General features: G+C 46.2%; 1 protein-coding gene across 2 annotated transcripts in view; it reads left to right on the top strand.

Moving 5' to 3' along the window:
• The first annotated feature begins 12,831 nt into the window (after positions 1–12,831).
• Positions 12,832–17,885, top strand: part of NSMF (NMDA receptor synaptonuclear signaling and neuronal migration factor) — a 37,240-nt gene continuing 32,186 nt past the window's right edge. Inside the window, exons 1-3 of one of the 2 annotated variants that reach the window (XM_061550563.1) lie at positions 12,832–13,208; positions 13,670–13,737; positions 14,047–14,751. In XM_061550563.1, coding sequence (XP_061406547.1) covers positions 13,138–13,208; positions 13,670–13,737; positions 14,047–14,751 — 844 coding nt within the window. In that variant the 5' untranslated portion in view covers positions 12,832–13,137. Of the gene's footprint in view, positions 13,209–13,669; positions 13,738–13,875; positions 14,752–17,885 lie in introns of both variants that reach the window. The other variant, XM_061550564.1, reaches the window with a different exon arrangement.

Consider the following 17,885-nt stretch of genomic DNA (forward strand, 5'->3'; position numbering starts at 1 on the left):
GTGTCTCTACCCAACAGCAGGGCTGCTAAACCAGTATCAGTTATCTAAAACTAAACTATGAAATAAACAAATTTTTATTTGAACAGGTAAGACCCACTCAGCTATGTAGAATTTTTTTCAGAAGTGACCCCGCCACAAATGATAGCTCAACGAAGTGGCTTATCACGTGGGAATGTATAGCAGCCAAATACTCTAAACCCATGTTTCTAAATGTGGAGGGAAAAAAACTGGAGGAGAAGAATCCATACGACCACAGGGAGAACGTGCAAACGCGAACCCATGACCACTTGCGTACCAGGTGAGGTAGTTAACATCTCGCCACCGTGGCACCATAATATCTGCTGTCAGCTGAGGGTTATTGCAATTAAACATTTATCCTGCTGCTGATGTTTGCTGTCGCAATTCTGCATTTTATTTGAAAATTGAAAAACCCACCGTGAAATGTATTAGATAGCCCTGTGATTGCGATCGTCACTGCATGCATCATGGCACCGTTTATACGGCTTTGAAAAAAAATTGCCAGCGATGTTTGCTCACATTGCACTGTGCTGAATTGCCATGGTTATTAGTAACTGAGCTACAGGATCCCACTGTGGTCCATCGTACTTTGCAGCTTATCTTCCCTTCGCTGGGCATATTGGCCTCTGAATTCTTTGACTGCATCTCGCCATCTCTATCACTTCTAATTCTCCCTCCTCTCGGTAGCCACTCGTTCGTTAATGTTGATTATATTTCATAGGTTAGCTTGGCAGACCTGCCCATTTTCACTAGATCTTTTTAAATCGGTGTTATCATATGCTAGCATCATTCCTTTATATATATTGAAAATTCACTTCTTTAAAACCGCTTTTTGTGTTTAGTTTGTTGTACTTTTGCCACACCTCCGATTAGCACGGTTGGCTACGTACGGCGCGAAAGAAGTTCTCCATACATTCATGCAAACTGCACCTTACAAGACAGTACAATCTGCAAAAAACGCAGGTGCGTATGTAGTATAGTAAGATGTTATCAGACAATTAATGAGTCTTTATATGTGCGTGAGGAAACCTAAGCACCCAGAAAAAAACCCCATGTGAGGGAGCAAGACAGATGGAACAGATGGAGATTAGTCTACACTTGCCATACTGCCTTCTCCTGGCAAGCCAGGATATGGCACATTGACGCAAATGGGAAGGTAGTCTTGCAACATCTTTGTGAGCCACCAACTCTTGCCTCCACACTGCTGGATTACGCGCGTGCATCGTCGCCATTGCATCGGTCATACATTTTTGAAGAGTAGTTTTTGGTTTAAATTGCACATCATTTCTCATGTAGACTATAATAGACATCTACTGGACGTCTGTGGAAAAAAGCTTCATAGCTCATCGGATTCCTCCAGTATAAATATTCTGATTCTGATGATATAAACTCTGGGATGGTACGTCAGCATATGATTTGTGCATAGCGCAATGAACCCAGCGACCTGAGTTCAATTCTGGGCCTTGGATAACATCATTGAAGAGCATTACCTTAACCGGTTTTGGCACCTCCCTTAGGGAACCTGCACTGACCAGCATGGTGAAGTATGGTCACACAACCCCGATGATTGACACGATGTTGGGAAGCCTTTATCTAGCAGTGGTTGGAGAAAGCGCTGTATATTATTATCATCGCCATTATGAAAATTTAGAAAATATATTTCACTAAAAAAGAAGATGAGAAACGAATCAAATGTCGCCACCACATTTTGCAAGCCTCCATTGTTAACCATCAAAGGATATTTCTGGATGTATCATTATATATATTTTTTTGCTCAGTAATAAAAAGTTACAAGCCAAAAGGTCGGGAAATCCCTACCACCTACGCACCACTCCTACGCACATCCTGACATTCTACGCAGAGGAATATTAAAGACAGGGCTTCTTCAAGTCATGCGTGGGTTGGCAGAGGTAAGCTTCAATTTATTGGACCAGTCTTTAGGGCTGGTGACAGAGACCTCAATGGGATTCCAGTAATGAGTGTTTGGAATCTATAATGAGGGTTTTTTTTAATGACTTAATGACTATCACAGATGTATGAGCACCCCGATATCTGGGGGACAATCACCCTGCAGTAATAGCAGCAATACGGACACACGTATATCCTTGTTCTTCAAGAACTGATAACGAGCAATGGCTCATTGGCTTGGCACACGAGAGAGTGAGAGAGATTCAGTGGAAATCCCCATCGTGAATAAAGGCTGGCAGAAGTTGTTGGAATTTTACACTGGATTTCACAATGATCCCCGAATCGCCGAGAAAATAGCAGCAAGGCGACACTCGCCCAGCCGGAGAAATACCACGGAGAAGCGTGACATCGAATATAATAAAACAACAAACTAGTACAGTATCATCCTTTGACGAGTACGTGCCGTTGTAGAGGAAAACACAATGTATAGACACAGTCCTGAAATTTCGCTCACGACGCTGCTGGCGGTATGTCGTCCACTCGAAGGAGTTCCAGCGAGGACCCCCTGTAGGGTATTTGGCCTGCTCTTCCACACTGGCTAGACATATTGGAAGAGGTGGGAGCCACCCGCTCGTTACCCCTCCATATGCGACCTGCCGATTGATCAGCTGTGGGACACCCATTGAAACTGGTGGCGAGATGATAATTGGTTTTTTAACCTTCTATCTGGCAACAAAACTGACACCTTTTTTTACAAGGAGCCATGTTTGCATAGACCACAATACCTGCAGTCATAATGCAAACAAAACACTGCACATTATCAGAGTTGTGTTTTTGTTTGTTTGCATTATGACTGCTGGTATTGTGGTCTATGCAAACATAAAAAGGTGTCAGTTTTGTTGCCAGTTAGAAGGGTAAAAAAACAATTATCATATTTTTACCGGCAAATGAGGTTCCAATGGTGGTGGCGAGATGTTAACTACCTCGCCTGGTAAGCAGGAGGTTGTGGATTCAATCCAGACCCTGACGCCTGTATATTTGGAGTTTGCTTGTCTCTCTCCACATGGTCGCGTGGATTTTTCTCCGGGTACCCTGGTTTTCCCCTCTACATTTAGAAACAGGCGTTTAGAGTATTTGGCTGCTAGAAATTTCCACGTGATAAGCCGCTTCGTTGAGCGATCGTTTGTGGCCGAGGTCGATTCTGAAAAAGAGCTACAGTACATAGCTCAGTGGGTCTTATCTGGTAATATAAAAGAGTTTATAGTTTATACTGCTGGCTGGACAGAGGGAGGAGGAATCAACTAAAATAATATAATAAACCTGCCCATTGCTTCCGCTGCCGTGCCGGGAGATAAAACTGGCGCCGTTTGGATTAGGGTCCGACCATAAATGACGTCACGCGATTTTGGACGATTTTTGACCCCCCCCCCCCCACCATCGTCACACGGCGTAACAAAAATTCAGACCCCCCCCCTCAAATATGACGTCACAAAGCTCTGCCCCCTCCCCAAAAAAAAAAACCTGCTTAAAATCGCTTTTAACTATTGTCATTGTAGTGCGTATTTAATGTGGCGCTGCACTCTGATGTTGTAGGAGAAAACTTTATCAAAAAGTCTATTTAATTAAGTAGAACGTTGTCTATATTTATGTAAAGTTGCACATTTTTACGTGACGTCACATTTCTACCCCCCCCTCGTCACACATCGTCACAAATGTCTGACCACCCCCCCCCCCGGTGCGTGACGTCATTTATGGACGGCCCCTTACAGGTCATTTCACGCTAACCATTACACCGCGGCAGCGTGTTAGTGGACAATCCTCTTGAAATTATTGGACTCAATTAGAATTCGTAACGACCGCATGGCGCCGTGGAGACATGCATTCGTGTTCCTTCGTTTAAAACAGGGGTCTCCAAACATTTGATAAAGTGAAGATTGCCGGGGGCCAATAATTCCGTCTGACATTTTTTTTAACCACAAAGTTACATGAAAATACACACTGTTATAAAAAAATGTCATTGTCACAATTACCTTTATTTTTCAAATGACAATGTAACCAAATATAAGCCACTCAGGCAGACGTGAACAACTCTAAAGTCGCAATTCTGCCTTTCATTCAGTCAGAAAACATTTTATGATCTATTTATTCTGACAGAGCTGGCGAGCCATAAATAACACATTATAAGACCGAAGCTGCGGGCCGAATGAAATCTGACTGCGGGCCGTGATTGGCCCGCGGGCCGAACTTTGGACATGCCTGGTTTAAAATCTCCGCCGTGAGCAATGCGAGCGGGTAGACTGCGGCTGGAGCGCCGTGAGAGGCGTGGAGGCGATGCCATTGTTCTGCGTTCGAGCGTTGGCGATTTGGATCTTGACGATTCTCGGCCTGATTTCTTGAACGTGGAGGTGCCATCAGAGGGAATAACTTTGCTCTCGAAGAGAGAATTAAATCCGCGTTCTAATCTGCTTGTTTGCGCATCTGATTTTTTTTTGGGTGGGGTTTAATTCCTGATCCAATGTAACCCGCGGCTTCTCTCAGTTTCCGAAAGACGTTTGAGTAATTAATTGTCCCAACCTCACTGAGTCATCCGCTCCCAAGCCACCCATTCCATAATAAACTGAGATGAGGTGTGCAATGTAAATAATTATAATCTCTAAGTGAGTCACTTTTCATTGCTACTATTCATTTAGGATTGTTTTTAAACCATTGGATGCAAGGTGACATGTTTTATATCCTATTAAAGCATATAATTAATTCCATGGCAGCAATAAATTTACAGAAATCCTACCAACCTTTTGTATTTAATTTGAGTAATTGTCCTTTCAGAGGTAGACATTCCCCAATCATTGTTGCTGCTCTGAAGAATCTGTTGTGTATGCAACCATGAGATAGAAAGTGTATTGTGGTCTTACATCCCTTACAATACATGAATAGTTCGTTAAAACTGTGACAAGAACATTAGATTTGACTCATAATTGGTCTATTTTAGAAACGAATAATCAATAACAAGTTAAACATTAAAAAAAACTCATTGTGGTTTATTTTAAATGGGAAACATCCTCTGGTGTTTGCAAATATTATTGAGAGATTTATACTTTATTATATTTACACTTTTATTAAATTCTACTCATCGTTATTTGTAGGAAAATACAAGCCAAAATATTGCACCGATATATTGGGCTCAGTCCTTTTAATTTCCATCCAACCGCGTCACGCTTTTTTGTGGAACACAGTTGGGGAATGAATCTGAAATGGCTCCCTCCTGCAGGGAGATGCCCCATAACACGAGATCCACAGCAGCAGACTCCACTGTCGTGGCCCTGTAATTGCCTTGCTCATGCCACTGCTTGTAGGAGGGGGAATTCTAGACGGCCTTCTTGGGAGGGTAATTTGGTCTACTCTTCCACACTGGCCGTACATTTTGAAAGAAGTGGGAGTGCCTCCTATTTTACCCAACCATAAGCGACCTGCCGATCGACAGTCGTGTACCCATTAATGCTGCTGGGTGGACAGAGGAGGGTGGATCTAAGGCACTTTCCAATTGCTTCAACTGCCGTGCTTCGGAGATCGATTGGGTGACCTCTGGATTGCAAGTGCAGTGTGCTAACCATTACTTTATAACAGCATATCTTTGTCTGCTTCAGGTGGCTGTATTCCTTTTGTTTGCTCCACTATGAGGTCACTTGATCCGTTAAGCAATTAGTAACAGTTGAGCGTTATAAACATTGCTTGCAGAAATAAGGGAAAATTAGGGACCAGATTATTGGTATTTTTGGGAGGAAAATAAATGTTACTTTTCAGCGCATTGACACGTGTGTAATATTTTATGTAACTGTTAATTGCATGCGAGTACGTTTCACGCATTGCATTTTAATAGGGTGGCATTAAGTGCCATTTTGGCGTGGAATGTGTGCATGCATGAGGTTATGAAATACAACATGAGAAAATAATACTTATTGTAAGAGTGCAACCTGCGACAACCCATTAATAATGTCACATTCCTAATCATTCATAATCATTCGGCCAAACGTTTTGAAGTAGCAGCTGAGTTTTGTTCTTGTTCGTCGATTCGATTATGTTGTTGCTGTTCGATTATTACAAATGAATTAAATGAGGGTTTCGTTTTCCTCCACAGCGCTTTGAAGGCCGCAGTGGAAAGTTGCAATCAGTTACAGCCACATGTAGGATCGTACGAGGCAGCTTTTGGCGAAGCAACAACATTTTTCTAACTGCCAAGTAAGCTTCGCAGCGGGGCACACAAGCGGTATAGTAGTAATGTGTACGTGTTCTGCGACAACATTTTTACTTCTACAAATATGACTCATCGTAAGGGGTTGAAATGTACACGTTTTTTTATGAGCGCAAAAAGATGGCCAGACTAGTTTCCTGTGCGCCCACGTTACAAACCCAACGCCTTCCATCGAGGCATGAAGTATGATTCAATCTTGATTTGAAGCTTTCGTGACTGCAGGAATCCATACTCTTTGGTGCTTTCGGTAAAGTCACGTAGGTATAAAATAAAATAAATCGTATAATATTCTCAAATAACCACGGTGTGGAGAGGCTCTCATCCAGCAGTGGATTGATGACAAAGATCAGTAATTATATTCCATGAAGACGTTATGATTAATCGTCATGATTAATTCCCAAAGACAATGGAAAATAGTGGAGGATTTTTTTTTTAAATGACGAAGTCTCATAATTAGTCATTATGCTGGGAAAGAGCCTCAAGCAAGAATACTGGCCCTCCCCCCCTCAACCATTATATATACGGAGTGGTATCTCTTGTAATATCTCATTTACTTGATACAGCTGTCGGGCTGTGACGGTTCCACCTGAAGACGGAAGCTTGTGTTGCCTCCGAAACGTCGTGATTTTTATTTAATTTTTTATTTTATTTTACTTCTATTAATTTGAAAATTTTTTTACCTACGTGACTTTACCGAAAAAACCTAAGAATATGAATCCTTGCAGTCACGAAAGCTTCAAATCTAGAAGAACACATTTTGCCGTTGTTAGGCTACGGTGGACGTGATTACCACCATAACCACCCACTCCCCCCAAAGCCCCTATGAAAACTATTGGACAGGCGAATCATCGTGAATTACATCGTGCTAAAAAGGCATTAATTATCACATACAGTACATGAACACACACTGGCAACAACAAGGAGTGAGTCACCACGTTTCTGGGAAAAATATTCATTGAGATAGAGCCACGACTTCCATACGGGCACATGGCAATACATCTGCAGCAGGTAACCAGAGCACTGATTATACCTTGTGTTACATTCCAACCTCCTCCCGTGTTCGAAATTACTGCAATTAAATAACAATATACCAGTAATGATTAACATTAGCTAATTCTAACGCATTAGGCTAAACAATGGCCGTTCGGCGCACATTAGAGTTGGCCTATTTTGCATATATGAGAATTTACAATTTATTTTCTGAATGACCTTCAGAAAAAAACTAAATGTGGCCTAATTCTAGATGTGAAGCTTTCGTGACTGCAATGATTCATATTCTTAGGTTTTTTCGGTAAAGTCACGTAGGTAAAAACATTAAAAAGTAAAATAAAATAAAAATAAAATAAAAATCACGACGTTTCGGAGGCAACACAAGCTTCCGTCTTCAGGTGGTACCGTCACAGCCACTTTTTAATGTTTTTACCTACGTGACTTTACCGAAAAAACCTAAGAATATAAATGTGGCCTCTTTTTACTTTTTAGTTTGGGTTGAACGGCTGCGCAGTACGTAACTCTCTGCGCGATGAACTGCACGCCTCGCGTTTGACTCCCTGCTGTGACTAACAGTGGCCAGTGCTATCTAAATCAGCCGTGAACACCCATCCACCACCACTGACTAGCGTGGTGAAGTACGTTCAAACAACATCCGTATCTGATATGGTTCGCAGAAGAATTTACCCATCAGTAGATTGACAAAGTTCCGTACGTTATTCACAATTATTATTATGATATGGTCTGAAGGGGATTTTAAATGGATCTATTATCAAATTAGAAGAAAAAAAACACATGCCCTGCTCAGTTTTTAACATGTCCCTTCTCTGAAAGGAACAATTACCAAGTAATTACATTAAAATTAATGACCTGCTGCAAGGATACATATATGGCAAAACACATTAGGTAGAAGGACAACTGGTCTTCCTTGCAATAAAAGGCCATTCGTTTGCAATGTACTGAACTGTATTCATAGGCAAACGTCATAAATGCAATGATTAGACATACAGTTCAACTAATTTCTTAGAAATATATACTTCATCCCTATCAACATCACAATCGGCATTGACATACCATGTGAGAATATCTTTTTTTTTGTAACTCTTCATTTGCACATTTTTCTAACTTGTGATAATTTGACAGCGTCGTCTCATTGAACACCTAAAAGCAATCCCAGATCACTGAACGTAACCTGGCAGCACAATCAATTCTACAAGGATGAGATAAAGCTGGGTGGGTGTAGTGTCTAGCACGAAGCATAATGACACTTTATCTTCCTTGCAATGAAGCTCAGATAGTAAATGCGTATGTGTGTGTGTGTGTGCAAGTATTTGCCAGTTTACATCTATGAGCCAAAGCCTTAAAAGGCAAGCAGCTCACTTTCTCTGATGGTGTATTGGCCGCTTCTGTTGAATGCCAGGGTTTCTCAGTGCTTTGTGTCTATGTCAGCCTGTGCCTCATCTCAGTTTACCCATAACACGTGGGTCTGTCCTGTGACCTCCTGCCAGCAAGCATTCGACATTTCACGTGGCCTCGAAGTGCACCGAGGATGGCACAAAGCACAGTGGCAACATCAGCATCACTTCGTGGCGAATGGCAGCTGTTGTTGTTGTTGCTGTGTGTCAACGGGAGTTCTTTTGAGCAGACACGAGCGACTAATGATGTTTTACATTGAATATGTAAACAGTTACTTTACATTTCAAATCTCAAGATTGTTGTAATCCCATCTTCATAGCGCAAGAAATGCATAAATCTCCATTAAGCATTGCACAGTAATTGCATGAATAAAACTACATTGGGAATTATAAATCTTCTTTCTTCACCGACGACAAATCATGAAATATTCAACGGAGGGAGTAAATAACAGCCTCGACCAGTCGAAGCTGTTGGAAGACCAAGGTCAACGAAACTAAACTAGTTTTTATTTCATTGGAACCTCATTTGCCAGTAAAAAAATATGATAATTGTTTTTTTACCCTTCTATCTGGCAACAAAACTGACACCTTTTTTTTTACAAGGAGTCATGTTTGCATAGACCACAATACCTGCAGTCATAATGCAAACAAAAAACATAACTCTGATAATGTATGCACTGTCCTTGAAGTTGATTGGTCCACACCCGAGACAGCTTTCCTTAGAGCGCGCCTTTTGGCGTCATCTGGTCCAACCCATGTGAGACTAGGTTCTAAGGAAAGCTGTCTCGGGTGTGGACCAATCAACTTCAAGGACAGTGCACATTATCAGAGTTATGTTTTTTGTTTGCATTATGACTGCAGGTATTGTGGTCTATGTAAACATGACTCCTTGTAAAAAAAGGTGTCAGTTTTGTTGCCAGATAGAAGGGTAAAAAACCAATTATCATAGTTTTTATTTGTCCAGGAAAGGCCCACTGAGCTATATAGAACTCTTTTTCAGAAGCGACCTGGCCACAAATGATAGCTCACTTATTACGTGGACATTTTAGCAGACAAATACTCTAAACGCATGTTTATAAATGTGGAGGGAAAAACCGGAGGACCCGGAGAAAAATCCACACGACCACGTGGAGAGAGACACGCAAACTCCAAATATACAGCAGCAGGCACGTCAGGGTCGGGATCGAACTCACGACCTCCTGCATAACAGGCGAGGTAGTTAACATCTCCTAACCACCGTGATGATGATGTGAGAGAGAGACACGCAAACTCCAAATATACAGCAGCAGGCACGTCAGGGTCGGGATCGAACTCACGACCTCCCGCATACCAGGCGAGGTAGTTAATAATTAGCCGCCACGGCAGATACCGTAGATGGTCAGTCTTAGAAGAGGTGACATAGAAAACGTGGGAGTTTTGCTCGACACATTTGACCACGTGTTTTTAATTGTGCGTGATATTCATTAACTTGCGATGGTCATGCCGGTGCGACACGTAGAGACAGAAACGTCTTACATGCATACATCATTCTTTTTGAGAAACAAAAGACAATAGAAGTTAGAATTGTATCGCAATTATCCCATAAGGGGCCGTCCATAAATGACGTCACGCACCTTGGGGAGGGGGGGGGTCAGACATTTGTGACGATGTGTGACGATGGGGGGGAGGGGGTTTGAGAAATGTGACGTCACATCAAATGGGCATATTTGAGGGGGGGGTCTGACTTTTTGTGACGCCGTGTGACGAAGGGAGGGGGGTCAAAAATCGTCCAAAATCGCGTGACGTCATGTATGGACGGCCCCTAAGGCATCATTTCAATTGGATATCCTCCCAAAGACAATACTTTTGGAATTGTAAAATGAGATTAATTCTGTGCGCATTTGTTATTTTTTATCCACAGTGCAAGGCGGCACATGTGCCCGAGCGTCGAGATAGGAGCTACGTATCAACACTGCCGGTATGTGCACATAATCGTGAGACGTCACGCACAAGACAAAGACCCCCCGTATAGCTTGTAGCAAACTGTTTCTTGTTAGTGTTGCTAGTGTTGTTAGCGAGCACCTATGAAGGCCAACACCACGCCCGGCCCGCTTTTGTCTCCCCAGTGGCGATGTTTACGACACACCGCACCAGCTACTCATTTGAGGCTGAGTCGACCTAGGGGAGGGCCCAGGACCGGTTCAGATAATCGTCGCGGGTGTTGACCGTGAGCGGGAATCGAACCCGGATCGTGAGGTTCGAAGCGCGGCGCGCTACCCGCTACAAAGATAAAGATCCCCCGTATAGCCTTAACAGACTGTAGGGGCAAGTGCTGTTAGCGAGCATCTATGAAGGCCGGAACGGTACACGAACGAGGGGGTGGGTGGCCAGCACCACGCCCGACCGCCTTTGTCTCCCCAGTGGCGATGTTTACACACCGCACCAGGTACTCATTTAAGGCTGAGTCGACCTACCCCCCCCCACACACACACATGTGCGTATCTCCAAAACAATGAGCCAGAGCTATTTAACGCGTCCATGTGTGACGCACGTGTGTGTGTGTGGTGGTGTAGCGGTTAGCGCGCTGCGCTATGAACCTGGCGACCCGGGTTCGATTCCCGCTCACGGCCAACACCAGTGACGATTATCTGAACCGGTCCCAGGGCTTCCCCTAGGTCGACTCAGCCTTAAATGAGTACCTGGTGCGGTGTGTAAACATCGCCACTGGGGAGACAAAGGCGGCCGGGCGTGGTGTTGTCCACCGACCCCCTCGTGTGCCGTGCCGGCCTTTATAGGTGCTCGCTAACAGCACTTGCCCCTACAGTCTATTCAGGCTCTATGGGGGGATCTTTGTCATTGTGTTCACGTGTGTGTTTATTTTTCCCCTTCGAACGTGCCCATTGTACGCAGCCGGTGCCATCACGCCTGGGTTGGGTGTCGATCCGTGTCCCCGTGTGGTGCTCCACGTGCAACACGGGGTGGCAGTGCGACTCGTTGACGCTTCCAAACCCTCCCTACATCCTCCCTCCTCCACCTCCCTTCCCCCCACGGCTGACTCAGCCTAATTTGAGCAGCAGCAGCCAGGAGCAAAGCAGCAGCAAGCAGCAGCTCATTTAAGACACAGCGGTTGTGGTCGGGAAACAGCGGCGACGAACGCGGGGGGAAGACGAAAGGTGGCCGCCGCAGTTTCTGTGCGCGTGTATCTATCTCTCTCTGTCTGTAGCAACGCCAGAAGACCATCACACATTCACCATCTCGCGATAGGCGCTAGCGAACAGCAACTTGGCACTCAATGGTCGGTGTGGGAGGGAAGGGAGGAGCGGTGTGTGTGTGTGCTGTGTAAGTCTTTGTCTTGTGTGTCATCTGTGCGTGGGATGGGGGGGTGGGTGTTGGAGGTTGGGGATGGATGGGAGATGGATGGGAGAGGGAGGTGAAAGCGGAGAAGGAGGCGTGGTGCTGACGATTGCGCACGTGCAAAGGAGGGGAGTGCGCGTGTGTGACTGTGTGTGTGGGTGCGCGTGGGTGTGTGTAGAAGCATCGTCACCGGGGAGACAAAGGCGGCCGGGCATGGTGCTAGCCACCCCCCTCCCCCCTCGTGTGCCGTTCCGGCCTTCGTAGGTGCTCGCTATCAGCACTTTCCCCAAGAGTCTGTTCAGGCTATACGGGGGGTCTTTGTCTTGTGTGTGTGTGGATGGGTGCGTGGGAGCGGTGGTGTCGCGGTTAGCGCGCACACTGCCTACATCAGTAACGAATATCTGGACCGGTCCTGGATTTCCCCTAGGTCGACTCAGCCTCAAATTAGTATCTGGTGCGGTGTAAACACATCGCCACTGGGGAGACAAAGGCGGCCGCGCGTGGTGCTGGCCACCCACCCCCTCGTGTGCCGTGCCGGCCTGCATAGGTGCTCGCTAACAGCACTTGCCCCTATAGTCTGTTAAGGCTATACGGGGGATCTTTGTGTGCTGTGTGTCTGCAGCCAGTGGTGGGTAGTGCACATCGTGCAGACGCGCTTAGCCACTTCTCATCGGTACGATCGCCCCCCCCTCCTGCTTATCACCCCCCCTCCACCCCCACGGGACACAAACGGCGGAGTCGTCACCACCACCACCCCCATTCCTCTATTCACCTCCCAGCACCGCTACGGCCGCACGCAGACACTGACAACACAGAGAGAGCGAGCGAGGGAGTGAGAGGGGAGAGAGACACACACACACGGACGCCTCATCCTCCCACCCACCCCCCTATCACCCCATCCCTACCCCACCACGTTGACCCGCCGCTTCACTCAGTCTGGAGGAAGACTCCCGGTCAGAATCATGACTCGGGCATCGCTGTCCAACAATTACAACGGCAGTCGGGCAACAGCAGCAGCAGCAGTAGTCGTGGGCGCTGTGGTGTCGCTCCACGGCGTTGTGAGAGCTGGGGCAGGGATAGAGACACGTTTATAGGGGGGGGGGGGCTCTCTAGCACGAAAGCTGCTGTTATTTTCTTTTTTACATTTCCATTTGTTTCTGTGTTTTCTCACTTTGGCGTGCTGCGTTGTGCACCGTGAAGAGCGGGGCGAGCGCTCGGCTGACTATGGGGACCTCTGTGTCCAAGCGAAGACAAATGCGAGCAGAAGCTATTTCCTCAGCGGCAATTAAATTCAGGTACAGTAAGTCTCATTAAAAGACTGGCAAATCGTGAATTTGCCTTTCGATGGCCATTTTGCATCATAATCTTGATTGCAGCTACAAAGTGCCATTTTGGCTCGCTGGTTTATTCATTTATTGTTAGTCATCACGGTCAGATTGTGTTGATCTGCTTAAAGTAGGAGTGCTATTGCCGCATTTGAAATAGTGTCTGGCTAAATATGAATTTGGTACCTGTCACCAAGCCACATGCACAAACAATTCGTAATATTCCCATGTAGCAGGACCTTCCTTAAAAATAGTCTTGAGACTCGGGTGAGGCTTTCCTGGATGAACAATTGGCATTATAATTCACCATGAAGGAGTACAATAAAAATCCAGTAGCTTTGATAATTGTGTTGTCACCATATTCTGTCAAATCCATCTTGGTGCCCTTGAACATCTGCTTCGCTGTGTTGTTGTGACCTGTGGGTGCGCAGGGCAGTGAAATCTTTCGGGGACTACGTTCAGCTCGGTCACATGCAGGGCCACGAAAGAGGAGGCACAGGTGAGCCCCCTAGGAGACTCACTGTCTGCACGCTCACACGCACAGCCAGCACGCTCGCTACACCACTAATTCACACTGTAAAAATGACCCAGTTATATAGCCGATCGCTAACATGTGAGCGCCGCGCTGTGTCTCTAGACCCGGCCGCCGTGCCTGCTGTCAAACGCTTCATTGCCTAGAACTTTACCAAGCAACAACGTCGCACATCAGCACCGGCTGGCGGACAGCAAATGGCTCTGGTCAGCTTCAGGGCGTTGTTTTGCTGTGGGCGGCGCCGTGAGAGCGTGCGGTGCGATTGCCACTTGGCAGAACGGTGCTTGTCGGAGCCCGGCGTGGAAGCACCATCGGCGGTGGCATCGGCGGCGGCGGCGGCGGTGGTGTCGGCGTCAGCCGCGACGACGCCCTCCCCGTGCCTACAGCCCCCCTCGCTGCTCCAGCAGAAGCGTCGCCTCTCGCTTAGCCGCAGCTTCTCGGACGAGGCGGCGGAGCGTACCCCCGCCACGCCGGCTCCCTCCCCCTCCGTCCCCTCCATCCCCTCCTCGTCTCCCGTTCCCGCGCCTCCTCCTCTGCCCGACCCGGGGCTGCTGCAGCCGCCCAAGGTGTACACCATCCTCAGCGACGAGCGCGACTACGGACCCCCGTCCCCGTCGCCGCCGCCGCCCTCCCGCTCCGCGTCCGCCCGGACCTCTCCGGCCGCCGGCTGCAGCCACGGCGGCGGAGGCCACAGCAAGGAGAACAAGGGCAGGCGCCACCTGCGCTGGCTTCACGCAATCTCTCGGGGATCGCACTTCAGCGGCAGCAGCGGCGGCAGCAGCAGCGCCGGGAGCAGCCGGGATGGTGGCGGCGGCGGCGGCGGCTCCAGCGTGAGGGAGCGCGACTCCCTGGAGTGCCCGGCTTGCGAGAACCTCGGCGTCTTCAAGCATTCCTTCGACCTGGAGCAGGAGAAGGCCGAGCAGGAGGCGCTGAGCAGCAAGAAGAAGCTGGAGCGCATGTACAGCATGGATCGCATCTCCGGTGGGTGTCGCGGCGTCGTTTGCGCATCGCCTCTGTTTCTGCGTGTTTTTTTCAGCCGGATCGCAGCGCACGTTGTGCGTGGCCCAGTAGGCAGTGGCATGTGCGACGCACGGAGGCGCCGCTGGTTGCCGACAACGGTGCGAAACATTCCAGGACGAGGTTGTGGTCGTCTGCGAATGGCATACAACAGCCACTGAGTGAAATGTCAAACCCTGACTCTGTGGGGCAGAGCCCTACACTACTGAGATGTGGTGGAGGAACTCTGAATAGACGCGATATATTTAAACGGCGAAATTTTATCTCATGCGTAGCGGTGCCAAAATCCTAAAGTATTACTCGATATTGTGGTTTCATATTGGATGGTGAGTTTTATTCTTGACCATCGCAAGCATCGGTGGCGAGTGCCCGAAGCATGGCGAGCCGCGTTGGAGTGGAGTCAAGCAACTCCCTCGATTGACACGGTGTGGGGAGGCCTTCATCCAGCAGTTGATTGACAAGCCTATAGTTGTATCTATGCTCGTGTGGGTGTATGTGGGTAAGTGTGCTGCAAGTGATGTTATGTACTTACAGGTGCTTTTCACGGTTAGCTCGTGTAGCATTGCAATGCTGTCCTTGTGACGTTTTTGCACGGTGTTTTTGTCCGGTGCATTTATTATTAGATGTTCTGATTTGAGACATTGTGTACCGTCTTAGCGTTAAATGTTTCACACTCGAGGTCTAATTCTCGGAACAAGGGAGCGAGAGACAAAAGTAGTGTTGTTCTGCAGAGCCACTGATTAGGCACGGACAAAGGTAAGACTCCCATTTGAAATTCGCGTTTTTGCATCAGGAGGACTAAAAACATTTATTTTGCTTTCACCGTTCTTTCTCCGAACAAAAGGATGAACCTCGCGTGCATTCATTTGGCCTCTGAGTGTTTACGCTCCTGGCTTTAATGTGCAACATAAAGGGAACCGGCGTGCTCGTGAGAGTAGCATTAGCATTCGCGGACAAAAATAGACACACTTTTCACTCATTTTCTATCCCAAGGCACATTGAGAGTTTATGTAACTGTGTCATCACTTGACCGGTGCCGCTTTCAAACAGCACTGTTGTCTGCATGGCTGCACGTTCAGTTTTATAATTAGACTTCACGCTAAACGTTGCCAATTTGTTTTGATGTATTTTTTAGTAAGTTTTTGTTGCTGACTTCCTTTTGGTGGGGAGGGTGGTGGTGGTGGTGGTGGTTGTGTGCGAGGCTCCAGTGACGTGCGAGCTCTTTTCAACTGCCACGTTTTTGGGGAAAGTAAAAACATACCCTTTATCAAGTGCCTAACTTATTACTAGAACAATCCATACCTTATTGGTCACCCCGTGCCCTTAGAAATCTCAACCTTCATCCTACTAAGTACCACAAGGGAGAAACACAAATAAATAGACAATGTTGAAAAAAAATGTGCCCGTATTGAAACGGCTGTATGCCATATGGACCTGAAAACTCAATTTCCCTGTACAAGAATACGGGTAAACCGTGTGGGTGGACAGGTATGGTAAAATTACCTCGAGTCATTGTTTAACCTTCCACACATTTGACCTCCTGTATTTGTATGTGTATGTTGAGACCACTGCTGTGTAATGTGTAAGTGGCCGATTTAAAAAAAAACTAAAACCTTTCTTCTTGCTCCCCTTGTTAGCTGGCCTCAAATTTTGTTCACAAATTATTATCGTTAACAATGTGATAAGAGGCTGATGGGTTTGTAGTTTTTTAAGGTTTAAAAAATAAATTATGGTATTTCATTCCTATGTCAAATATTTAGGGACGCCTGCTAATCTTGTTCCCAAAAATTGCACTTTATCCAGCATTGGATTTACCATGGATGATTGATAATGATGATGAAAACTTATGAATAATTTGGGACAGATCATTGGATGGAAGCTGTGACGCACTTCTCTGATAGTGGGAAAGAGCTGACCGAAGTGATTTTTCCATGGAATGCTGAAAGCTGCACTACAAACCAAAAATATTGCCAACCGAAAGATGGGGGTACTTTTTGAATTCTATAAAAGCTGTAAAAAATAAAATAATGTGCAGCAGGTCAAAAAGGGCTTTCCAAACAGCTGAGCAGAACATTTTAAATCAGCCGATAAGCCACGCGGAGAGTAAAACATCGTGTGTTCAGTACCGATTGTCAGTGACGAAGATTAAACTCATCCTGTGTGTGTGTGCTGCTCTGCTAAGCAGGTATTCATGAAGTCTTTTGTGAGTGCGTAGGGAGACATTGGCGCAAACGGATGTGGAAGTTGGCTGTGTGTGTGTGTTCTAGGGGTGTGTCAGCAGAGATATTGAACACTTTATGGTTTACACGTTGACCCTGGAGTGTGGTCAGGATGTGGAGAGATCTTGGAAGATTGTTGGCACCAAATTGGAAAAAGAATCTTGCCAGCAGTGACATATATATCATCAGCAGCAACCATGGCCAATCCACTGCTGGATGAAGGTCTCCCCATCCACCACTGTCTCTCACGAGCTTGCGATTTGAACGTTCACCTTGCACCGGCACACGAGGTGATTTCATTGCTCCGTCTCTCCCCCAAATGGACGTGTCCTCCGAACAACACGTTCAATGGCCTTGGATCACCCACTTCGTTAATGTTGTCGGCCATCGGCCACCATCTCATCTCAGGCGTGGAGAAGTGCATGCGTGGAATTACATTGAGATAGGCGAGAAGAACTCGTGGATTAGAGAACGCGTGCATAGTAAAGAGAATTCAAACTGTTAAGAAATGTAGTCGGGCTTGGACAGGGCACGTCAGACATTTGTATGCAATATGGATCAGAATCAGTATCAGAAACGGTTTTAATCGCCATGAAAGTTTGCACATACACGGAATTTACTATGGCCGGAAGGTGCATACATTCAACATGTAGGCATCTTAAAAACTTAAATAGGTGATATACAGTCTAACTATACTAACGTTACAAAGTATAACTAATACTAATGGGCTAAAGTATGTAAAATTATGAAAAAGTAGACCATATAAAATGTGAAATGTAAAATGTGAATTAGCCGTAATATACAATCTTAGAATACAAAAATACAAATACGATGAATATTAGTGCTCGCTCGCTCACAATTAACATACGTAGGTTTAAT

Source organism: Lethenteron reissneri, chromosome 12 (genome assembly GCF_015708825.2).
Source record: "Lethenteron reissneri isolate LAM-NWPU_2019-01 chromosome 12, ASM1570882v1, whole genome shotgun sequence".
Lineage (NCBI taxonomy): Eukaryota > Metazoa > Chordata > Hyperoartia > Petromyzontiformes > Petromyzontidae > Lethenteron > Lethenteron reissneri.